Here is a 26,286-nt window from a genome sequence, read left to right as displayed (position 1 = left end):
TCGTGCTTCTGAATTGGCTTTCTGACATTGAATTGTAATCCAGATTTTGTAACTCTGTGGGAGAGAGGACTGTTTCTGATTCTTTCTTTTGAGGTGAGGTTTTCCTTCTAGTCATTTTGCTCAGTGCAGAGTGACCAGAAGCAAGTTGTATTGGGAAAAGGAGAAAAAGAGAGAAAAAAAGAAAGAAAATAGAAAAAGAAAAAAGGAAGAAAAAAAGAAAAGAAAAGAAGAGAAAGAAAAGAAAGAAAGAAAAAAGGGTGGGGGAAGGAAACAAATCAAAAAGCAAAACAAAACAAAACAAAAAACTAACAAAGAAAACAAAACAACAACAAAAAAAAAAACACCACGGGGCAGTATCTTCTGTTTCTGTATACTTTAAGTCCCTTGACTTCCCCTGGAATTTGTCCGTCTAGTTGGTCTTCTGGGGGAGGGGCTTGTTGTGCTGATTTTCAGGTGTTAGCACTTGGGGGAGCTGCTCTGCCCCCTGCCTGGTGCAGGGCTCAGTGGGGGTTGTTTATCCCGTGAGGCCCCAGGAGGAACAACCCCAGTGGCAGCGGCCAGGTTTGGAGCCCTGGATTCAGCCCCCGCAGTAACTACGGAGCTCTGTCTGCAGGGCCTGGAGGCTCCGGAGCGGGGCCACTGATATGCTCAGCTCCAGGCAGGAGCGTCCTTTCGGTCCTGGGCCCTCCGGCCTCTGCCTGTCCCGGGGGCGGCCAGATCCTGGGCTGTGTCCCGGCGCCCTGTGCGCCGGGGCCTGTGCTGTTGGATTCGCGCTCCTGGCCGCCCAGCCCCCTCTCAGCGGAGCCGCCGCCTGAGCCCCTCCGAGCTGCTCCCAGGCTGCCCAGGCCCCTCCGCATGGAGCCTCTTCCTCTGCCTAAGCCCCTCCAAGCTGCTCCCGCCGCGCAGCCCACTCCAGGGAGCCGCCGCCCGAGCCCCTCCGGGCTGCTCCCGGGTCCAGCCGTGCAGCGCTGCAGCCCTTTCGGGAGCTCGGCACACTCTCCCGGGGCGCAGTTCCTCTGTTACTGTCGCAGGGAGCCCGAGGGCATCCCCGCCCTCCTGGGGTCCTGCTCCAACTCCCTGTGAGCCCCTTTCCGCCTGGGAAGGTTAGTGCAGCTTCTGCTTCTCCAGATGGAGCTCTCCTGCCCTGGGGACACTCGCCCTCCTCGCAGGGCCCCTCCCCCTTGGAGGCCTTTTGTTTCTTTATCCCCCCCCCCCCCTTCCTACCTTGATAGAAGCACAAACTCTTCTCACTGTAGCATTCTAGCTGTTCTCTCTTTAAATCTCAGGCCGAATTCGTAGATTTTCAGGATGATTTGAAGGTTTTCTAGGTAATTTGGTGGGGACAGGTGATTTGGAGACCCTACTCTTCCGGCATCTTGCCCCTCCTCTCATATATAGAATTTAAGAAAGAAAACAACTTTTCATTGTCTTTTACATTGAAATCTGTTGATCTATCTTGCAATTTTTGTTGTTGTTTAGTTTCTTATGAATGGTCTTTTTTTGAAAGATATTATTTATTGGGGCACCTGGGTGCCTCAGTGGTTGAGCAGTCTGCCTTCAGCTTGGGTCTTGAGATTGAGTCCTACATGAGGCTCCCTGCAGGGAGCCTGCTTCTCCCTCTGCTTATGTCTCTGCCTCTTTCTCTCTGTGTCTCTCATGAATAAATAAATAAATACAGTCTTTAAAATAAAGAAATAAAAAATACTATTTATTTTAAAGAGAGAGCACACATGTTGCCAGCAGTGGGGAGAAGCAGAGAGAGAGACAAGCAGACTCCATGCTAAGTGAGGGGCCTCTCTTGGAGCTCACCCCCACTACCCTGATGAGATCATGACCCCAGCTGGAAATCAAGAGTTGGACGTTCAGCTGACCCCTGGGCACCCCATGAATGGTCTTTTTAATGTAATTAGTAGATAGTTCCACACACAATTTTTTGAGAGCCGTCACTTTTCTTCAATTATTTTTTTGAGGTATAGCCTTAGTTTTTATTTGTTTTAAGGTATAGTCTTAATTTTTATTTGTTTTAATTAAAAATGGTTTTTGTTGAAGTGTAATTGGTATTTAACATTATATTAGTTTTAGGTATAATGATTTCAGTATTTATATTGCAAAATGATCACCACAATAAGTCTGGTTAGTGGTATCTGTCAACATACATACAGTTTTTTTTTTCCTCTTGTAATGAAAACTTCTAAGATCTACTTTTATCAGTTCTTTAGCTCCCATCATCCTTGAAGCCCACTGGCCACTCACCTCTTGCTTTTATGCCTTGACTCTGCCTATGGAGAAAATATTTGGACATGAGTGGCATTAGGACTCTAGATCCAGTCATCTCTTTCTTAAGTTATACCTCTAGTTCTTTCCTGTGTTGAATGTCCCCCATACTTGTTTCCCAAGAATAAATGGTTCCTTAAAGGCTATCATGAGTCAAAAGTGGAATTGGCAGCAGCAGATATTAGATAAAGCTATCTGGGTGTCTGCCACCTGCTTCTCCTCCCCACCTCCACCCCCATTACTTATGTAGGTATGGTTGTCTTGTAGAAAGCCAAACTGTTGAGTACCAGTTTAAAGAGGAAATCTAAGCACATCTAGCAAGGTAGTGGTGTTAGCTGGCAGTAGGTACTCAGTTCCCTGCCGTGTGAAATGCTCTATAGGACTGCTTGAGTATCCTTCCAGCGTGGCAGTTGACTTACTGTTTAACTTGATTCTGTCTGTGTTGAAGACTACATCTGATCTCTCTTTCACCATCCTGGGCTTTGTGCTTTGTGCTTTCTTTGTCACTTTTCTTTGTCACTCCCCTTGTCACTTGCCTCCCTAAGATCCCACTGAAAAGTAATTGATGTATCTTGTACTTTGTAAGGATCTCTGACCATTGCATGATTTTGTAACTTCAAGCATTGATTATTTGGAAAATAGGGTTCCTTGAATTAATACAGATTTTCTAAATGTTACATTTTACTATATAATTTCATGTCTTAATAACACCACCAAACTCATCAGAAAAGCTTTTAAAAAGTATTAGAAATTGCCAGGTTTACAATGGCAAACAGAAGTTTTCCAAAATTCTACTTTTTCCCTGGGAGATCTAATTTATATAATTGAGCACTATTGCTGTCAGTTGTGGGTTTTAAATAACAGCTCTATTATTGATATGTGTTTCACATACCAAAGAGTTCACCCATTTAAAATGTGAAATTCAGGGATCCCTGGGTGGCGCAGCAGTTTAGCGCCTGTCTTTGGCCCAGGGTGCGATCCTGGAGACCCGGGATCGAGTCCCACATCGGGCTCCCGGTGCATGGAGCCTGCTTCTCCCTCTGCCTGTGTCTCTGCCTCTCTCTCTCTCTCTGTGACTATCATAAATAAAAAAAATAAATAAATAAATAAATAAAATAAAATGTGAAATTCAGTAGTTTTTAGTATATTCACAAAGTTGTGCAGCCATTACCACCATCAGTTTTAAAACATTTTCCCCAAAATATTTTAGAATACTGACATTACTCCTCCCCCCCCCCCCCAGAAAAACCCGTACCCTTTAAACTATTACCCACCAACTTCTATCCCTCCATCCCCCTAAGCAACTGCTAATCTACATTCTGTTTATGGATTTCCCTTTTCTGGACTTGCATGTGAATGGAATCATAGTTACATGGTCTTTGGTGACTGGCTTCTTTCACTTAACAATATTTTCGATGTTTATCCATATTTGTAGCATATATCAGTATTGCATCCTTTTTTTGTGTTTACCATTTTAACCATTTTGGGGTTTACAGTTTTGTTGCATTAAGTACATTTATATTGTGCCACCTGACCACTGTCCATTTGAAGAGCTTTTTCTTCATCCCAAACTGAAACTCTACCTATTAAATGATTATTTCCTATTATCATCTTCCCCTGCCCTCTGGTAACCACAATTCTGCTTTTTGTCTCTATAGAATTTGGTTATTCTAGATACTTCATAGAAATGACATCAGAGGGTATTTGTCCATTTGTGTCTGGTTTATTTCATTTAGCATGTTTTCAAGATGTATGCATGTCATAGTATGTATCATTTCATTCCTTTTTATTGTCAAATCGCATTCCCGTTTATGAATATACCACAGTTGATAAACACTTGGTTGTTTCCACTTCTGTCCTTATCAGTAATGTTGTAGGGAACATTACTGTACAAGTTTTTGTGGAGATGTAACTTTTCATTTCTCTTGGATGTATTTGCTGAGACCTATGGCAACTCTGTGTTTAACCTTTTGAAGAACTGCCAGACTGTTTCCAAAGAGGCTACACTATTTTACATACCCAACAGCAGTGTATGAGAATTCCAGTTTCTCCACATCCTCCCCAACGTTAGTTAATATGTTTTATATTACAGCCTTCTTGTGGGTGTGAAGGTACTGTCTTGTGATTTTGATTTGCATTTTTTCTGATGGCTAATTATATAGAGCATGTTTTTATGTGCTTGTTGGTTATTTGTGTATCGTCTTTGGAGAAATGTCTGTTCAAGTCCTTTGGCCATTTTTAAATTGTGTTATTTTTCATGATGAATTGTAAGGGTTTTTAATATATTCTAGATACCATACTCTGGTCAAATACACAATTTGCAAATCTTCTATTCTGTGGGTTGCCTTTTGACTCTCTTGGTAGTGTCCTTTGATACACAAAAGTTTTCAGGTTTTTTTTTTTTTTTTAAGATTTTATTTATTTATTCATGAGAGACAGAGAGAGGCAGAGGCACAGGCAGAAGGAGAAGCAGGCTCCATGCAGGGAGCCTGACATGGGATTCGATCCTGGGTCTCCAAGATCACACCCACCTTTAGGTGGTGCTAAACTGCTGAGCCACCTGGGCTGTCCCAGTTTTCAGTTTTGATGAAAGTCCAGTTTATCTAATTTATTTCTTTTGTTGTTTGTCCTTTTAGTGTCATATCTAAGAACAGTTAACTAATCCGAGGTCATGGAGATCTTCATCTGTGTCTTTTTTTAAGCGTTTTATAATTTCAGCCCTTATATTTAGGTCTGATGTATTTTGAGTTAATTTTTGTATATAATGAGATTTAGGAGTTCAGGCTCATTCTTTTGCATGTCAGTATCCAGTTGTCCCAGCATTATTTGTTGAAAGACTGTTTTTGCCATGTCAAATTGTGCCTTAATACTCAAAAATATGAAAACTTAGAGAACTACCTGGCATTAGCCACACTGCAAAGTTTAAAACCAACTATCATGGTTAGAGAGCATATAGGTGGGCACCCCAGGTGGCTCAGCAGTTTGGCGCCACCTTCGGCCCAGGGCGTGATCCTGGAGACCTGGGATCGAGTCCCACATCAGGCTCCCTGCATGGAGCCTGCTTCTCCCTCTGCCTGTGTCTCTGCCTCTCTCTCTCTGTGTCTCTCATGAATAAATAAATAAAATGTTAAAAAAAAAAAAAAAGCATACAGGTTCTTAAAAAGACCACCTTCACTTATGACAGTAACTGCAGGTTCAGGAATTTCCCAAAACCATCCTCAGGTTTGATAATTCACTAGAAGAGTTCTCTAAGAGCTATACTTGTGATTACAGTTTATTCCAGAGAAAGGATATAGATTAAAATCAGCTAAAGGAAGAGACATATAGGGCAGAATTTTGAGTTATAAATATAAAGCTTCTGTATTTCTCTTTCATAGAATCAAAGATTTGTAACATTATGCATGAAGTATTGCCAACCAGGGAAGCTCACCTTAGCTTCAGAGTCCAGAGTTTTCATTGGGATTTCATTATATGGTCATAAATAAATTTGATTGATCGCCTACAATTGAGTTCAGTGTCCAGGTCAATTGATACTACATTACCCAAAGTCCCCACTCTAAACTGTATAACTAGTCTTTCTGGGATGGCCATAAGATCTGTCCCCACTCTAAACTGTATAACTAGTCTTTCTGGGATGGCCATAAGATCTGGTAACAAAAACACTCCTGTCAGGTATATAGGTTATCTCCCAGAATCCAAAGCCAAAACCAGATCTCATTTTGGGCAGGACCAAATTTTTTACTACACTGGGACAAATACCCATTTCCTAGGGCAAAGTTAAGAAAAGAGTAAGGTTCTGGGGGACATCTGGGTGGCTCAGTTGGTTCAGTGTCTGACTCTTGATTTTGGCTCAGGTCATGATCTCTCAGGGTGAGATCAAGTCCTGTGTGAGACTCCATGCCCAGCGAGGAGTCTGCTTAAGATTCTCTGCACCTCCCCTCTGCACCTCCCCCGACTCACAAGCATTTGTTTACTCTCTCTGTCTTTCTCAAACAAATAAATCTTTATTAAAAAATAATAATAATAAGGTCTTCCTGAATGTTTTCTGTCAGGAATTATATTGGAATCTTTACAAATGGACATTTCATTAAATTTTCAAATTAACCATGAGAAGTACTATTCCTTCAGTTTGCACATGAGGAAACTGAGGCTCATAAGCCAACTGACTATTCTGAGTGGTAGAGCTAAGATTCAGACCTAAGTTACTGTTTCAAAGCCATGCCCTCCATCAAACACTGCTTGTGGTGACTGCTCCATTGCACAGCTCCAAGGGCAATTTCTACATTTTATTCTCTTTGGGTGGCTTTCCTTCCTACACTGAAGCACCTTGGATCCCAGCCACCCTAAATAACACATACCATCTGAATAAAAGCAGTTTTGTTTGCTGCATAAATAGGTCTTCCAGACAAGTTTCTTGGACTCCTCTACTGTGAATTCTGGAGTCGTCACCACACATTGCCTCCCAGCATAATGAATTAAAAGTCTATAAAGATATACTCAGGCAGCCCGGGTGGCTCAGCAGTTTAGTGCCGCCTTCAGCCCAGGGCATGCATGATCCTGGAGACTCGGGATCAAGTCCCACGTCAGGCTCCCTACATGGAGCCTGCTTCTCCCTCTGCCTGTGTCTCTGCCTCTCTTTGTTTCTCTCATTAATATTATAATATAATATAATATAATATAATATAATATAATATAATATAATATAAAAAATACAATATAAAAAATAATAATCTGCCCTCATTAAAAAAAAAAGATACACTCATCAGGTGATCTGTTTTGAAACACCAAGCAATAGTTGCCTCATCTTTTCTTTTGGGTGGATTTAAGTATCACTGAAATTCTTACTACTGTTTTTTCCTTCTCAGGCTGCTGTACAGGACCGATTGAATGAACAAGAGGGTGTACCAAGTGTTTTCAACCCACCTCCATCCCGACCCCTGCAAGTTAATACAGCTGACCACAGGATCTACAGTTATGTTGTTTCAAGACCACAGCCAAGGGCAAGTTATTTTGTAACTGGAGTTTCCCCCTTGTTTATTTTATAAGTCCATTCACGAGGTTGTATTGATCTCTATATGATAGGAGCAAAGGAAATATTCAATGTGAATCTGTTAGTTAGACCTGGCACCTTGGCAGATTTATTGGGTTTATCATTTTCTCTTGATTCCTCAATGAATTGTTAGAGTAACTATCCTTTTTTGTTTTATTTTTGTCTTTGCTAGTTATTTGAAGAGTTCTGTACACCTTGTTTTGAGTACACAGTTTTATTTACATATCTAAAAATGTTTGTTACATGTTTAATAGATCTTTCACTATTTCTTTTTCAAGATTTTATTTTTTTAAGTAATCTGTACGCCCGACATAGAGTTCAAACTCATAGCCGTGAGATCAGTAGTCACATGCTCTACCAGCTGAGCCAGACATCCCTAGATGTTTCATTTTCACTTTTAAGTAAGAGTGTTTACTGGGTTTTTTTGTTGCTTCATTTTACTTAATTTTAAGCTACTTCTGGGAAAGTTATTTGGAATCTCTGTGGAGACCTTGGCCATATCTTTGAAATTCATCTTGAAGGGGTAGTAACTGGGAGGTGATGGTGGTTCCTTTAAATTCAACAGGTTAATTTAAGAGTGCTCCATTGTATCTGCTATTTTGCTGTTGGTGATCCAGATAGGAATAAAGAGCCAGTCCTCCCTCTTCAAACTGCACTTATAGTCTAATTAGGAAAGTCAGATATGTATATACTGATAATGAACTCCAGAGAACTTTTTGGAGTTTCTCTTTCTTATTCTTGAAGTTATCCCCAATCTCTTATACTTGGATTTAGAATTCCAAAAAGGAGTCTCTTTAACCTTGCAGCAGTTAGAATTTACTCAATTATTGTAACTTTTTTGTAGAGGACTTGACAACATTTTAAAAATGGGAGTTTCTAACTAGTTGTTTTAGGGTATGCTGAAGTAGAAGAAAACAGATTCCTAGAGCAATTATATGACTCCAGAAATTCTGTATATGCCTAATGCTTTGTCAGTTTGTTTGGGCTTGATTCAGTGTTTGGGATCCTAAGGTTAGCCATGAGGCTTCAGAACCCCCTGCCCATAGACACAGGGAAGGTCTCAGGTTACACAATATGACATATAAGAAAGGCTTTGTAAACTGTAAAGCGTCTGTATATGTTCTAGTTAATAATAACATCAGCGGGGCAGCCCGGGTGGCTCAGCAGTTTAGCGCCACCTTCAGCCCACGGCCTGATCCTGGAGACACGGGCTCGAGTCCCACGTCAGGCTCCCTGCATGGAGCCCACTTCTCCCTCTGCCTGTGTCTCTGCCTCTCTCTCTCTCTGTGTCTCTCATGAATAAATAAATAAAATCTTTTAAAAAAATCAGTAATAAATATTGCTAAAATAATAATTAGTATTATTACTAAGATTAGCAGCTATATGGGGATTTATAATTGTGGTTAATATAATTATTTGTCTTTTATATACAGATATCCAGGGCAGTAGTATCTTATCTTACCCTGGATAAGATAGTGGTTATCTTTATTGTTATCTTTATTTCTGAATACCATATTTTATTTTATTTTTTTAAGATTTTATTTATTTATTCATGATAGAGAGAGATGCAAAGACATGGGCAGAGGGAGAGGGAAAGAAGCAGGCTCCATGCAGGGAGCCTGACGTGGGACTCAATCCCTGGTCTCCAGGATCATACCCCAGGCCGAAGGCGGCGCCAAACCGCTGAGCCACTAGGGCTGCCCTGTATACCATATTTTAATGTGTAAATCTGAAAAGGAAAGAATTGAATATTTATGATTTAGGGAAACATACTTGTAATTGGATTTGATAACTCATAAAGGTACAGAAAGTGTTAAAGCAGGTTTAATACAAAAATTTATGTGATAAGAGAAAAATGTGTTATTAAATGAAAGAAATGAAAGGCAGTTGGTCTTTAAGAAGGTTGATATGGCCAGGATGAGGGATCTGTATTGTAGAGGGAGGAATCATGTGAAAGAACAAAAAGAGTAGAAACCTGAAGTAGTCATTTTGCAGGGTGATAGGGTTTGAGAGAATTGTGTCTAACTTTGTTTTTGGAATTTCAGGGGCTGCTTGGATGGGGTTATTACTTGATAATGCTTCCATTCCGGTTTACCTATTACACAATACTTGATATATTTAGGTATGTACATTTGTATTTATGTGTTAGTAGCAATAGGGTAGACTTTGGAGCTGAAACATAGACCAGAATAATAAGGTTTGTGCTCTGTCAGTTTTGACTTGCCAATTTGTCATCACATTGAATACTCTTCCTGAACAATCTTTTAATATAATATGACAGTATTTTAAATTGGTCAAACATAACAGATGTTATGAAATGGAACTGTCTTAAATTAAGCCTGTAAAGTAGTCCTGCTTATTATTCTCAACGTCAGCCTACCTACATTTATCGTTATCTGCCCTCCTCCCACCATCTTTGTCACCTTTACATTCCTTAATCTTCACACCCTTTTCTTTCTAACCACCATTATCTAGTAGCTTCACACTCCTTGTAACTTTTACCCTAAACTATCTAACTTCATCTGACTACTCATAATCTCAACAAACTTTCTTGCTTTGAGATTATCCATTTTTTTCCTCTCCCACAACAGTTTTACCTCTCATACATAATCTGTCCTGGCAATGCATACGTTGCTGACACTGGCACCCTTCTGTATGTATACTCCCTTGATGCACACTTTCACTTTTCTTCTCACTTCCTCCATGTACCATTCAGACAGCTCAGCACCAGGGTCAGGACTAGAAAATATCAAAGGGGCCCAAGTTTCTGTCATATTAGTCTTGGGGCATCTGATCTAGAGCTGAGTAGTAAATGAACCTATACCTAGATTTTATGGAGGAACTAAAATGTTTTATGGGCATCCAGGCCAACAGATGGAGCCAGAATATGTTGTCTGGACCTTGCATACAGGGCAGCGGATATTTTCCCCCATATATGGAATAGCTTTGCCTTGTTCTAGAGAGCAGGGGCTGTGGAGGTCTGGACCCAGCAGGTTAGTTGTGAAGGATCAGGTAATATCTTTTACCTTGACTACTTGGTGTTTTAGGAGTCTGCCTGCTTAATGACTTCCTTGCTTTAGCAGTTCATCAATTGGTACTTTTCCCATCCTATTTTATGCAAGAATGGGCACATATAAAATGTTAAAACTAATAAAGACTGAATTGAGATCTCTATTTTTCTTTAAGAGCTGATTGTCCTGAATTGTGTAGGCCATGGAAAGATATTGTAATTAGAAAGAAGCTACAGCCTTTATCCATTCATTCATTAAAATTTGAAAACTTAAAAAGACTAGTAAGATAACCTTAAATACTTAATTTCAAAGAAAGTTATCAAAATATCAGTCTTGTAAAGGATTTCTAACTACTCCCCCACATACACAACTTCTTATATATGTTTTTAATTTCCTATGGAATGTTTGTGTCAGTGAATTTGATTTGATTACTCAGGAGAATTTCTAAATGAAATTGTATGCACATGGGTAATTTGAGGGGCTAAGAAATTGGCTCAAGATTTGTTAAGGAAAGTGTCATAGTTTAGTCACTTTTCTGTGCTGAAATGCCTCATGTATGTGAATATTGGCTTTCCTTGGAAAAAAATATGCATGGCATGTGTGACTAATTTTAATGCAACTGTATCATCCAAGCAACTTTAATGTTATGTAGCACATTGACTTACCAAAACTGTCCATTGCCTTCTCTGGAAACCCAAAAGATAAATAAATGATACTGTACAAATATGATAAGATAGGCTCTTTAGAAAGAGATGTGTGGTGTATCATCCCTTATCTTGACAATAGCTGTCAGGTCTCTAAATCAGCCAGTGTACTCTAGATCAGTTTTATAACTTCCTTCATGGATGCCATTAACCATAAATCAGTAAGCAGAATTTTATTGCCCCCTTGAAAAGCAGGTAAATCATGACCACAAGTTTGGGTTTGAAGCCTGTCCATAATTTGAATAGCTTGGGAGTATGCACTAAAAATTCAAAATCCCAGGACAACAGGAAGGAGAGGGAGAGGCAAGTAGGACAACCAGAAAGAGACAGAGCTCTATTCTAGAGCAGTGCTATCCAGTAGAATTTTCTGTGGTAATGAAAACATTCTGTATCTTCACTGTCCAGTGTGGAAGCCACTAACCACATGTGACTATTGAGTACTTAATTGTGGCAAGGGTGACTAAAGATCTAAATTTTATTTTGCATTTTATTTCGCTAATTTAAATTTAAATAGCACAAGTGGCTAGTGGCTACCTTATTAGACAGTGCCATTCTAGAGACTCTGGGGGGCACAGCCTGACCTGTGATCTTTTTGGACTGTGTCTTCCTTTCCCGTTTTTTTTCTAGTCCTGAATTTTTCTGCAAAAAGCGCTCTGGATTTGCTCAGGCCAGTGTTGGAATTTATAAATCCTAGTAGGGTTACATTTGTCTTGAACAGGCAATGGAACAACACTTGCTGCTTTGCAGCTTTTTTTGAATAAAGCTTTGCAGACTTTATTCTCAGGTTTGATGGTCCATTCACAGACCATACACCTCCTTTTGCTGCCATGCCTCTGGCTCTGTTGTAGGAATCTTTACAAACTGGCCCACTACAGTAAGCCAATTCATGTGATATTTATTCCTTCCTCCCCAGGTTTGCTCTTCGTTTTATACGGCCTGACCCTCGCAGCCGGGTCACTGACCCCGTTGGGGACATTGTTTCATTTATGCACTCTTTTGAAGAGAAATATGGGAGGGCACACCCTGTCTTCTACCAGGGAACGTACAGCCAGGTCAGTGCCACAAACCATATAGATGCCAATTTATTGATATGGTTCTATCCATAAAGGAAAGCATAGCCCAGCACTGATCATGTCATTCTTTTACTCAAGAACCTTAACTACCTCTTGACTGCTTCCAGAAAAAGAAAAACCAGCCCTACTTGATCTAATCCCAACCTCCTTTTGAGGTCTTTGCTGTATAACTTGTTTCTCCATACCCTAGGTTCCAGCTGAACCATTTCCTGAACATATTTTATATACTTTTTCACCTCTGTGCCTTTGCTTTTGCTTTTCCCTCCACCTGGAATGCCTTCCTCACGTTTTTTTGCTAAATGGAAGCTTTCCCATCCTTCAACTAGGTCATACCACTCCCTTCTTATAAACCCTTTCTGATTGACGTGTCCTACCTGGCCTACCTTGCAGTCTAACTAAAATAGTAGTCTTTCATTTTGTGCTTTCATAGTTTTTTTGAAAACTTAAAGCAGTTTCACATTCTTCCTTATATTATGGTTGATTATGTTTATTTTTTATCTCCTATACCAGACAGTAATCCCCTTAAAGGCAAAGTCTAAGTCGTCTTTGATCCCTCACAGAATTGAGTAAGAACATAGGCCATAGACTGAAGGCAGCACATCTCAGTCAACCCAAGCCACATAAACCTTTGACTGATACCTCTTAAGGGGTGAAAATTAAAAGTTCTGTGGGTGTTAGGCATATCTCGAGTTTGCCAAAGAAAAATGTAGAAGTAACGCTGTGTCTGTAGTCCAAAGGATGGTTCTGTTCTGCAGCCTCCAGTATTCCTGAATCTATCTGGTAAAAAACAAACAAACAAACAAACACACCCAAAAAAACATACTCTTGCTTTCTGCTTTGATTCTCCCATATTGGCTTTTTCTCTTAGTTGGTCTCCTCAGAGGCTCTGCTGCCACCCTACTCAACAAGCCTTAAGCACCTACGCTAAAGATGCAGTTGTGAATGTGATTGGTACCTCTGCACCCTCTTTGCTATGATCCTGAGGGTAGACCACCATTGGTCATTCTGGAGATACTAATTGAATTGTATTGTGCTGAGGATTATGCAAAATGCAGAAGCATACAAAGAAATCTTGGACACTTGCGTTGTCTTTGAAGATCTTTTAAACTTTGTGCTCTTTACAATGTATTTGGGTCCCCTAGTCTTGCATCCCTGCTTGGTATGCGGCCTGAGATCAGGCTCATCTTTGCAGTATTTTTTATGTATAAAGATGTTGTAGCTGTAAAGTGGCAAAACTCTCACCTCCCCTTTCATGTGGTCAGATTCTCGTTTTTATCTTCCTTTAGACTGTGGGAACAGCTGACTTTTCTGTGATTTGTTGGGGACCTTTCTTTGTCAGCCTGTCTACTCTCATGTGCCTAATACAGTTTAAATCCTAACACCGAACCTTTTCATTAAAGCTTGTTAGCTTGGACGTTTTGTAGGGAGAAAAATGCCAGGGGTATGAAGGTAGGAGCCCAGAATCTGATTTCTTGTTCACATTTTTTCCTCATTTCTCCTTTTGTTCTCTTAGCCTAAGGAAAAGCTCAAGGCATAGTCATCATAATAATTAGTGATCTTCTGTTTCTCACAGGCACTTAACGATGCCAAGCGGGAGCTTCGCTTTCTTTTGGTTTATCTTCATGGAGATGATCACCAGGACTCTGATGAGTTCTGTCGGTAAGTGAATTGATTGATTGTTTAAATTTTTTTGTCTGCTGATGTTTTGTAGTAAGCAATTTCTTCTCATATCCTTTTCATCCCTCTCCACAGCAACACACTCTGTGCCCCTGAAGTTATTTCCCTAATAAATACTAGGATGCTTTTCTGGGCATGCTCCACAAATAAACCTGAGGGATATAGGGGTAAGTTGTGTTTCTTTTTCCTCATTGAGATTGTTGAGATATCTTTGGGATAGTCTGAGAAAACACGCCGTTTATTGCATGGCTATTCTGTGTTAGACATGTGCTCATTACATTTTATATATTATCATATGTAATCCTCTCAGTAGTCCTGAAAGGAGGGTTGTATTATCTTCCCTTTATGGTTTAGGAAACAGGCTCAGAGAGTTTAAGTGAGATTGTACAGTTAGCAAGCTCAGGTCTGTTAGACTCTAGTGCATTCTTTACAGGTAACCATTGCCAGGTTTTATTTTTAAAACATCCAGTCCTATCCAGCAGGACTAATCTAATCGCTTTTAATCTAAATGGCTTTTTACTGAGGAGTTGACTCTCATCATGAGTGATTTTATTTTATTTATTTTTAAGATTTTTATTTATTTATTTGAGAGAGAGAGATAGAGGGAGAAGCAGGCTCTTTGCTGAGCAGGGAACCCGATGTGGGGCTTGATTCCAGGACTCTGGGATAATGACCTGAGCCAAAGGCAGACATTTAACCACCTGAGCCACCCAGGCGCCCCCCATCAGCAATTTTAACAGCCTCTTGCACATTGAATTAGTTGGGTACTCGAGTGCTGATAGGGATTCAGAAAGTTCAGATCTTTGCTGACAATAACTCTTCACTAGAGATAAGTATATTTCGAAGTCAATATAAAGTATACATTAAGAAAAATGTAGTTACTTTGTAGTTACTTGTGTTCAGCAACTTTTGAGTATATACTAGCATAGATACTAAGAATCAAAGATGTTTTGCCTACCTCTTAAAATCTGAATCTTTACTCCTAATTAGTTTTTAAACATCTGATAAATTCATACAGCATGCATTTTGCCACTCTAATATGGCTTTGGGGATACCCTATGGAGGGTAGTTGATAGAAAGAGATATATTTTTTATAGAAGCTTATAAAATATCTTCTTTAAAACCATAAGAAAAACATAAATAAAACACCTTTATGGTAAAATCCTGCTTATTTGGAAAACTAACTTTCTAAAACTTCTTTGGAACAAAAAAAAACTAGCTCTTTTGTTTGGGGGTAGGTGAGGGAGACATGAGGAAAGGACTAAGGAAGGGATTGAGTAAGAGGAAGAAAAGGCAGAAGACAGTGGTGGATCTCATCACCAGTAATAAAAGGCTGAGATTTACAGCCTTATTTTCTTTAGTCCTGATACCCAACATAGGGAAAAATTATACTTAGCAGTAGCCAAATTCTTTATAGGTCCTTTTTTTACCAAAATGGCTTTGTCCTTGACTTCTGCAGTCTTCCCAAGCATCATTATGACAACCACTCCTGCCAGAATAGTTTATCCTATTCTAATCAAATTACCTGGGAATAGGGACACAAAAATAAAATAAAACCACAGCAAAGATTAAAAAACTAGGAGGACAAAAGGTATGTAGAGAATAAGTGAGACCTCCTTTCATTCCCAAGTGGGAGTAAAAACCTTCCTGTCTTGCTCCTTGTGGAAAGTCTAAGAGTTGATCTGGTTCATCCGTAGGGCTGCCCTTAATCTGTTGACTCTTCTTTCTCTCAGTCTCGCAGGCTTTACGAGAGAACACCTATCCATTCCTGGCCATGATTATGCTGAAGGATCGGAGAATGACTGTAGTGGGACGGCTAGAAGGCCTCATTCAACCCGATGATCTTATTAACCAGCTGACATTTATCATGGATGCAAACCAGACTTACCTGGTGTCAGAACGCCTTGAAAGGTACAGGGGAAGTTCCTCTGAAAAGAGAGAGACCAGCTGTAAATTTGGATGGCTGACCCAGGGCTCCACAAATCCTGACTTACTCTTAGAGGCAACTTTGAAAACCTTACCCATTTAGTGTTAAAATATTTATGTACGTTGACCAAAATAATTCTATCAGATCATCTGTTCTTGGAGATGTGATTCAAAATAAAGACAAGGCTGTATGCTCAAGAATGTATATATCATGTCATTTAGGTGAACCATAATCTAAGGAGCTTAAATGTAAAAAATGTGGAATTATTAAAACTCTTCCTCCCATTATGTAAGTAGTGCACATTAATTGTAGAAAATGTTGAAACCTAGAAAAGCACACAAAAATTTTTAAATCCCCCTTAATCCTACCATAACTTTTAATATTCTGGTGTATTTTCTTTCATTTTTTTAGATCCATTCTCTCACTCACTCCTATGTAGATATACATAGTTTGGGGAGAAAATAGGGAGTATACCAGAATGTTACAGTATTTTCTCTTTGGTTAGTAGAATTCTGAACAAGATTTTCTCCATTTTCCAAATATTCTAAGATACATTTATATGGTTTTTGGTTTTATGAAAGCAATATATGCAAAAATCCAATAATCCTGCAAAGGGGTATTTAACTAAAATACGATCTTGATTATCACTTTTTGGCAACAATACTGTTACTTTTGCTAGAATTAGGAAGAGAGGATAGTTTTACTTGTAAAGTTAAAAGGGAAAGGGAAAGAAAAAGTTTGCCATTTCTTTTTCTGCCATATTAAATTGGTAAATGAGATGGCTCATTCAGATTTTGCCATGCTGTGCTTTGGAATCCTTTATGGTGGTATGAAATACTCACCTGTCAAGATTGTTGACCTTTTTACCTCCCCACAAATTTTGGTATAAGAAAACAGAGATTGCTCTTTGCCTTCTCTGCTTTTTGGTCTGGCCACAGGGAAGAACGAAATCAGACCCAGGTCCTGAGACAACAGCAAGACGAGGCCTATCTGGCCTCTCTCAGGGCAGACCAGGAGAAAGAAAGGAAGAAACGGGAGGAGCGGGAGCGGAAGCGGCGGAAGGAGGAGGAGGTGCAACAGCAAAAGTTGGCAGAGGAGAGACGTCGGCGGGTAATGAACCTGTCTTTACTCCTCAAGATTCCCAAACTGATCTTAAGTGTGAAAGGAAAAAAACTTGAAGATGGTGGGATTTGTGGGTGTTTTAATTCCTTGCCGTATTTTTTTTTAAAGAAGTTTTCTGTCCAGTGTGGAGCATGAACTTGCAGTTAAGAGTTGCATGCCCTACTGACTGAGCCAGCCAGCTGCCCCCTCCTTGCCATTTTTACATTTATTACATTTCCACAAATATTTTAAAAATTTATTAAAACACAACAGTGAACAAAAATCAGGCAGAAAACTCTATTCCATGAAAAGTAAGTACAAATGCACAACAAGCAGTTCAAAATCCACAGCAGTAGTTTGTATATCTTAGCAACATTGTTAACTAATTTGGCATTTCATTCATGCTCTTTCATTGTATATTACCACTTGATTACAGCCAGTGTCTTTTAGCCATTCCCCTTTTTTCCAGACAGGTAAATACCCTAACATAGTTAATAAATAATACATGTGATGCGGTAGCACTTTGAATTAGGGTCTTTCTGTTTCTGACTCTTGCCAGGAGGTTTTTCTTATTAGTCATTTATTTTTCTTCTGGCTGCGCGGTAAACCTACATGGTGATAGTATTCCTGTTTCCCTGTTAGAGCCATAGCCTTAACTTTGCTTTGTATCTGTACAGAATTTACAAGAGGAAAAGGAAAGGAAGTTGGAGTGCCTGCCCCCGGAGCCTTCCCCTGATGACCCTGAAAGTGTCAAGATCATTTTCAAATTACCCAATGATTCTCGAGTAGAGAGACGATTCCACTTTTCACAGTCTCTAACAGTAAGGACCACCTAAGTTGTGTGAAGTGTATGTAGGGTCTGGGCTGTAGATTTGGAAGCTTTTAAGGGCTCTTGAGAGTGTTGTTGGTGTATCTGCTGCTCTCATGAACAAGGCAGGAAAGGGTGGGGCAGAGAGAAGAGTGCAGTGAACTATTAGATTCTTTCAGTTCTAGCTGCCAACTCAAAGGAAAACATATTAAGGTTTTCTTTCATCATATTTGAGTTCTGCTAAGAAACAAGTGTAACTTACCAAGAAGTTCCACAAAAGACTTGTACATTAAGTTGATGGGAGGCTCTTCCATGCCAGTTAGCTCACATTGCCCTCAGAATCCCACCAGAACTCCTCACTTCTGTCTACGCAGAAAGCTCTGTCTCCACTGACCTAAAAGCACCAGAATTACACATCTGAATATAAATGCATGCAGTTATCACTCTCCCTTTCTATCCATTTAGCCCATAAGAAGCCCCACTTTGTGGGGCTACCTTGTATATCTGATATCTAGAGGTAAGTAGTGTTTGTCATTCCATAGGAAAATAGTTAAAAGCAGAGACTCTTAGAATATCACAGAATGATGGGGCACTTGGGTGGCTCAGTTGGTTAAGCTTCTGTCTTCAGCTCAGGTCATGATCTGGGGACCTGGCATCGGAGCCCTGTGTCAGGCTTATTGCTCAGTGGGGAGTCTGCTGCTGCTTCTCCCTCTGTTCTTCCTCCCGCCCCCACTCATACATGTACACACACGCTCAAATAAATAAAATCATCTGAAAAATTATCAAATTCTCATTCTTCTAAGATCAGTAGGTGTGTTTTCTTGGTCAGTATACTTCATTGACTGTGTTTCTTCATCTGTCAAATGGGTATAATAATAGGTACTCTAATGAGATTATATTTATTATTAAATTTGTATGTATAAAAAAAAAATTTATATGTAAAGGGCTCAACATTGTGCCTGGCTCATGTGAGCACTTAAATGGTTACTGTTGTTTTGTTGTTTATAACCAAAAGGAAGTGTCTATTTATATTGATAGTTGGTATGTTGTCTTTCCAAATTTACCAACTATATAGTAGATTCTGCCATTTCCCTGATCACTCAAGATAATCAAGAGTAAACTGCATAATAGAAATAAGGATGCACTGCAGTTAAGGGAGGCTGGCTAGCACATTTTTACTTCTCCTGTTTAAATAAAAAGCATCGGACAAGTTGCAGAATTTTTTACAGGGCCTCAGATACCTTACCAGTTAAATGGAAATATAATCTACCCTTTGATAACTATAAATTGAAGGTATCTCAGGTACTGTTCTAGGCACTCCAGGAGTGCCTAGATGAGTGAGACTCCTGGAGCTTATGGCCAGTGGGGAATGTGAGACTCAGAGCTAACACAAAGTAAAAAGTTAGAAGGTACCCTGATGAGAGAAAAATGAGTAGCATTCTCATTTTATTTATCTCATTTATGCATTTATTTCTATTGAGGGAAGGTGTTCATATCCCTAACTTTAGATTTTTAAATTGGGATGATATGAATGAGCCTCACACAATACATACCATGTAGGTGGTTACTAAATGTTCGTTCCTTTCCCTGGTGTGTTTCCTAACTATTGGTTTGCATTTGGATTTTAGCTTGCAACCATGTTCATTAACAGTTTCACATCATAGTATAACTGACTTTTTTTTTTTTTTTAAGATTTTATTTATTCATGAGAGACACAGAGAGGCAGAGACACGAGCAGAGGGAGAAGCAGGCTCCATGCAGGGTGCCCAATGTGGGACTCGATCCTGGGACTCCAGGCCCAACGTCCCGGGCCAAAGGCAAATGCTCAACCACTGAGCCACTCAGGGATACCGTATAACTGACTCTTAAGGAGCTTCTACTCCCCAAATTCTAATTGTGTGAAAAACCTAACAAAAATGAACTCTCTTAAGAGTTTCAGAAGAAAATCTATTAGAATTGTGAAACAGTATAGGCTTCTGGCCTAAGGGGAACCAACCCATTTATTAACTAATCCTTAAAGACTCTTATTTTATTTCAGTTTATTTTTTTAGATTTTATTTACTCATTTGAGAGAAAGAGCATCCACAACTATGGGGGGAGGGACAGAGAGAGAGGAAGAAGCAGACTCCCCACTGAGCAGGGAGCCCTATGTGGGGCTTGATCCCAGGACCCTCAGATCATGACCTGAGCCAAAGGCAGCTGCTTAACCAACTGAGCCATCTGGGCCCCCCAGTCCTTCAAGACACTTAAATAGGTTCTCAGCTTTGAAAAACAAATCTCAGACTGAGAGAAATAGTTGGTCATAAGTGGGGACAAGGCTCAGAGATGGGAAATAAGTGTAAAGGAGAAGTCTTTAGTGATGGTATAGGCTTTTAATTTAACATTCATGGGATTTATAATATAACTGAGTAAAGATTTACAGTTCTTTTATGTTCTTGCAGACTTTGTGTCATGTACAGTGAAATACTCAATTTGCAGGAAGCTCAGCTCTTGATAGTAGTAAAATGCTAAGATAAAAAAGGAAAAACTGGAAAAATCTCTAGATCTCATGAGTGGGGAGAAAAGTAACAAGCTGTCTTTCTGTTAAAATGAATGCATATTAGAGAGAATCCAAATTATACTTAGCCCGGGACTCATTTTTCTATCCATTAGAAACCAAAAGCAACCTCTGGAGGTGATGTCCATTGTCAGTGGTCAACAGAAAATGCCAATTTTATAACAGGGCTGACTATTATCAAGCAAGATTGAAATGGAAACAAAATATTGTTTCACACTATATAAAGCCCCTGTTGGGCTCATACCAGTAAACTTTGTTCAAGTCTATTGATGCATCTTAATATAAGAAAAGAAGGTAAATGTTAATGGAAATTGCACAGAGAGACAGAGACTCTAAATGAGGTTGATAGATTAAAATATGTTAATTTATAAAATCAAAATATGTGAGTTTATAAAATCATAAATGGATTTAGAGAAGAGGAGCATGGATTTACTCCTTAAGTTTTGGAGTGATATGTTGCCTCTTAAAAGCTCTAAAGAGGTAAGTTTAAGACCAATAAAGGACTGCTTCGCACAAAGGGGACTAAATTTATGTGAGGTACAACAAAAAGAAAATAGGTTCCCTCAAAATAGTAAGGGTAATTTGAGTGTTGTGGGATTGACCTGAAGGAGGTTAGCATGCTATGCCCTTCATAACATATCCTTCAGACTCTCTGGTAGAAGTAGCATGCTAGATGAAGAGGCCCATAGAGTAGATCCAGTGTGCCCGTTCTTAATATATGGCATCAAGAAACAGGGAGCAATAAAGGTGGCCCATTCCATAGGTACCTCACATTTTAAGTTTTAGCAATATGAGTTTTCTTGATGTCACCTTAACTTTTTATTAAGAATTTACCTTTATCAGCCTGAGTAGGGTGAGGAGGGCATTCTCACAGAGGACAGGTGCCCATGAAGGATGTTAGATCATTGACCAAATTTAGGACAGTGTCCACACAGTCAGAGCATGAGCGCAGCCCATGGTGGGGTGTGGGGTGTTAAAGCCAGAACTGGATTAAGGGGGAAACAAACTCATCGTTTTTTGCGTTATATACGAGAAATATAGACATTGATGTGTGTATGTGTATACACATATTCTCTAGTTTTTTCCACAGAGAGTGATTGGGAGCAGCAACCCCCCAGTAGCAATGAATGTACATAGCACCTGGATTGTGGCTTTTAAATACCACTGCCCCTCCTCCCCCAATATATATATGTACCACTGTCCATTAAGAAGAACCAGGGTTCCTTGGAGAAATGGCTTATTCCAGAGCTGGGGCAAGAAAACACAAGATCAGCCTAAAATACCTTGTGCTAGAAAGCAAGGAATTATTCAAAAAATGATGGAGACTTGTCACCTTGGATGGGCTCTTCTGACTCCATCTGAAACATTTGAACATTAAAATAAATACTATAACATTATAACCTTCTGAATAAAATAGGAAATCGTGAATCTATGTTAATATTAAATAAATAAGTTGAAAGTTTGAGTAACAGAAGTCTCTGTAGTCTCAAAGTACCTCCCCACAAGATCTCTTTAATTATAAAAGTAAAGGGACACCTGGGTGACTCAGTGGTTGAGCGTCTGCCTTTTGCTCAGGTCATGATCCTGGGGTCCTGCAATCAAGTCCTCATCAGGCTCCCTCCAGTAGCCTGCTTCTCTCTGCCTATGTCTCTGCCTCTCTGTCTTTCATGAATAAATAAATAAAATCTTTTTTAAAATAATAATTACAAGGAGAAAGGAATGGCTGCAACAGTGTAGAGGCCTAGCAGTCACCACCTTAATGAAGAGATCAAAATGCACATCATAGGTACTGGGGCAAATCAGAATTGTGCTCCAGCTGGATAGGATACTATTAGTAGAATGCAGCATCATTCTAGAACATTCCTGCGAAAGAACATATCTGGAACCTAATTGTGAGTACACATTAAGGGAATGAAAGACATTCTGCAAAAATAACTGACCAATAATCTTTAGAGGTGTCGAGGTCATGAATAATAAAGGAAAGGCTAAGGATTTATTCTAGACTGAAGGAGGAGACTTAGAAGATGTGACAGTGAAATGGAACACATAATCCTAAACTGGTTGCTTGTGCTGTAAAAGGCAGCTAGCAAAACCTGAAAACTTTAATAATAGTTTAATATATATTGCTCTGTCATAGCAATAATGTGCCAGTTAAATTTCCTGTTTTTTGAGAGCTGTATTATGGTTATGTAGGAGATTGTCCTGTTTAGAAAACATACACAAGTATTTTGGGGGTGATGGGACATCAGGTTGGCAGCTCATTCTTAACTGGTTTAAAGAAAATTCTGTATTCTATACTCTCCACTGTTCAGTAACTCTCTAATTATTTCTAAGTAAAAAAAATTTTAGCTTTATATCAGGCAAGTTGTCAAGAAAAAAAGACCAAACAGATGAATCATTCCAGAAGTAGGACTAGCATTGGGCTGTGTAATCACTTAAAAGAGCTGCCCTACGTATTTCCTCTGAAAGGGAAGGACCTCACAATAGAATTCCAGTGTCATGCAATAATTTCATATCTCAGAGTCATCCTGGAGAGAGCTGGTGGAGATACCTGATTTCATAGTTGTGTTGAGTGCTCCTTTGTCTTTCTCTCACCTCCCTTTTCCTATATGATCTGCAGGTAATCCACGACTTCTTATTCTCCTTGAAAGAAAGCCCTGAAAAGTTTCAGATTGAAGCCAACTTTCCCCGGCGGGTGCTGCCTTGCATCCCTTCAGAGGAGTGGCCCAACCCCCCCACACTTCAGGAGGCCGGACTCAGCCATACAGAAGTTCTCTTTGTTCAGGACCTGACAGATGAATGACATTATTTTTCCCTCTCCCCTCCTACCCTAATCCCTAAAAGAAATGGAAAAACAAAACGAGAGAGAGAAATTCATATTATTATTATTATAATACAATATTTTTTTTAAAAGACTGCTGCATCCTAAGGAAGGATCAGAAACCATGCTGCCTAAAAGAGTCACCACCTGTGTGTGTGCATGAAGGTCAGCAGTGAACGTTCCCACTGGCAAGCCCACCCTTCCCTACTGGCTCTGCACCACGCACCTTCCAACGAAAGGAGACTCTTCAATCCAGTTATTGTCCCAACTGGGGAAGGGGAAATTCCCACTAGTTCTCATTCATTCTTGCTTTTATGGAAAATAAAAGTGGAAAAAACATCGACCAGCTACTACTGCAGCATCTCCTGAGGACTTGCTTCTCCCACCACCAGAAAAGAGGGAAGAGAAGGCACAGAACAGAGATGTTCCTTGAACTTCCCACAATTTATGAATAACTTCTAAACATTTTTTGTTGCTTTGTAATGACCAAAGGAATGAGGCTGACATAGGTGTTCTTAACTTTTATTTGATAAAAAGCCAATTCTTAAGCCCATGAGTTCATGCCCTGGGCTCCTTAGCCCATAAGAGTGTAATAAAGGTGACCTGGGCTGGTTTGTGCTTATTTTTGCCATTGTCCCTCTCACATTCCTAGAGAGGTGGTTCTTTTTGGTCCAACTCTTGCTGTCCTTTCTTAGCATCTATTGTGCCTCGCTTGGAGTATTGGGAGGAAATCTGGGTTCATTGCCCCACAAAGTCTCTGTACAGATATCCCCATATATGCAGTGTGAACTCTGTGTATACTCATTATACACATAACTGTAGTTGTCCCTTGGAATCTGTACTAGATGGTTATGCAATTTGAACCAAAGGATAGCAGCTCTTCATTCCTCTTCTGATTTGTGCGTGCTCTTCCTGCCCATCCCTGAGTGTTCCTGAATTGCCAATCTTGGTGCCTTCCCAAAGGACTAGCAGGGTCAATGGTAGAACCAGCAGAACCCCATGAAGGTGCCCTGCCTGTCTCAGTAGGAGGGTGGTGGTGGTGGTTCAAGGATAGAACTAGAAACCTTGAAGGGAGCCAAGACAGAACTCCAGGTGTGTGTAAACTGTTGGAAGGTACAGTTAGTTTCTGATATAGCCACCTGCTGGAAGCAGTTTTTAATCCTCTCCCTCTATTGCTATGTTGAGGTAATAGGGGTTTTTAAACCTCAGGATGGATGTCTCTTCTTTGGTTGAGTTTATGGTAATGGGTACATGGGTCATGCCATGTATTATTAACAGATGTCAGCGTGAGCTGGCAAATATTCCAAAGTGTTCTATAGCTAGACTGGTGCAGACTTGTAACACAGCAACCTACTGAAGTAACTAGAGCCTAGCATGCTTTGAGGCCAGGGCCCATATCAAGATAAAACATAACTTGGTAGATTTGCAGTCTCCAAAGGCTTTCTCTCTTGCTTACCTAAAAATCTAAGGGCAACTCTTTTAGGTAGCACTGATGTATGTGACTTCTCTGCATCCCACAGTGGTTGGGGTAAACATGGGTAAGGGACGGGATAAGGAACCTCACAAGGCACCACCTAGGGAGCCTGGGAATTACCCAGTGGTCTTGGCATAGATGTCTAAAACACCATCTCTAGGAAAATTTAATTTCGTTCTGCTCCTGGCTGCCTATTATTCCATTTTGTTTACTGCTGCCTCAAGGCCAGATGAGTGGGAAGTCACTGTTGGCATGAAAGGTATCTGGAATGAATACCAGGATAAAGCATATTCTCTATTCAGCCTTATGTGAAGTCTGCTTCCTGCTTACAACCATGCAAAGAGGAATTTTTCCACATAACTCCAAGTCTCCCTCCCTGTCAAACTCATAGCTGTTTCCCTAGCAGTACACAGAAGGGCAGGATATTAAGGGCCTTCTCTAGGTTGGGTATTGTTTTGGGTGTTTTGCCCACACCTCTTTGGGAAGTTGTAAAACTTTTTCCTTAATTCAGTCTGCATCTTATTCTACAACATGCACTTTATGTCTCTTGGCCTTTCGATACTTGTTCAGTGAAGGAGGTCAGATGCCAGACTATTAAGAAAAAGTGTATGTCGGTAGAGTTCTTGGGATGGCTTACCCATTTACTTTAGGTTTCAGGAAGTTTTATCTGAAGCACATGTTCCTTCCTAGTCCATGTTGAAACAAGCGTGCTTTGTTCAGACCCCATTCCTGTCTCCTTACCGTAGGGCTGCTGCATAGGTGTCATCTCCCTTCCTCCATGAAGGATGAACATTTTGTCACTTAAAGCCAGTACAATCTGTTACTCCCAAGGACCTCGGAACTCAATGGGACCTGCAAGGGAGAAAATACTGAGAAGCCGATGATCTGCAAGGATTCACTCATTTCCACATCACCTCTGGGTTATTTCAGCTGTTTATCAAACAGCAAGCCATCAACCTAACAAAAACACTTGTTTCAAGTTGTGTTCTGCAGTCCCAAAACTGACGTTGTAGATTCAACTGAATAACATGGGAAATGACCAAACAAAGACACCCAGTTGGAGTCCGTTGAATTTCTGCAGTTAGTGGGGGCATTTCTGGTCTTCCACTTCTGCAGAATTTCCTGCAGCAAATACTTTTTTGTGCTTGTTTGCCTCCACTATGATGTTTGGATTAAAAATGACCAGAGAATATCTCTTAAAAAATAATAAAATAAGGAACCTAGAATCTTCAACTGAGCAGTCATTATGAAAATTGCTAATGGTGCCAAGGCCAAGGAAAGAGTTTCAGAAAATGACTGTGGGAAAGAGTGATAACCCCCAGAATGCAAAATCGGGAGTATTACCTGGTGCTTGAACAAGGAGCTCCACTTTGCAACTGGTTTTTTTTTTTAGGACTTGTGAGGAACGCAGCAACAGGAAATCCATCCACAAAAGATGCAGTGTCCCAACTTGTACTGCGCCTGAATAGTTACATGATAATTTACTGAAGAAATCTAGTGTACTTAAAATTTTTTTCATAAAAGTTTACATTGTATTGTAGGTTAACATTAAATGTTTTATAACAAAAGTCTCCTAAGAAATTGTGGGTCTTTCTGTTGAGGAGAGATGTGGTAGGTATTTTCCTGTGTGTGAAGGAAAGTTTGGGAAACATGAGGATGGGAACAGGGTATTGCATTGCTGAGAAGCAAGGAAGAATCAAAGATGAGCAAGGAGTTAAAATTGTGTATTTCAGTGAAAAGAGGCAACATAGCAGACAGATCCAGGTTCAAGTTTGGGCTTATCTGTCCTCAGGCAAGTTCTTTAGTTTC

At 40.0% G+C, this 26,286-nt stretch overlaps 1 protein-coding gene across 6 annotated transcripts in view; it reads left to right on the top strand.

Moving 5' to 3' along the window:
• Positions 1-26,045, top strand: part of FAF2 (Fas associated factor family member 2) — a 102,646-nt gene extending 76,601 nt beyond the window's left edge. For all 6 annotated transcript variants that reach the window (XM_072756545.1, XM_072756544.1, XM_072756546.1 and 3 more), the window contains 9 exons: positions 7,140-7,274; positions 9,370-9,446; positions 11,953-12,091; positions 13,686-13,771; positions 13,865-13,956; positions 15,523-15,700; positions 16,655-16,826; positions 17,495-17,638; positions 22,803-26,045. In XM_072756545.1, the coding sequence (XP_072612646.1) occupies positions 7,140-7,274; positions 9,370-9,446; positions 11,953-12,091; positions 13,686-13,771; positions 13,865-13,956; positions 15,523-15,700; positions 16,655-16,826; positions 17,495-17,638; positions 22,803-22,985 (1,206 nt within the window). In that variant the 3' untranslated portion in view covers positions 22,986-26,045. The remainder of the gene's footprint in view (positions 1-7,139; positions 7,275-9,369; positions 9,447-11,952; positions 12,092-13,685; positions 13,772-13,864; positions 13,957-15,522; positions 15,701-16,654; positions 16,827-17,494; positions 17,639-22,802) is intronic.
• The last annotated feature ends 241 nt before the right edge of the window (positions 26,046-26,286 follow it).

Source organism: Vulpes vulpes, chromosome 4 (assembly GCF_048418805.1).
Source record: "Vulpes vulpes isolate BD-2025 chromosome 4, VulVul3, whole genome shotgun sequence".
NCBI lineage: Eukaryota > Metazoa > Chordata > Mammalia > Carnivora > Canidae > Vulpes > Vulpes vulpes.
Note: the sequence above shows the minus strand (reverse complement) of the source record. Positions and strands in the feature narration are given on the sequence as shown.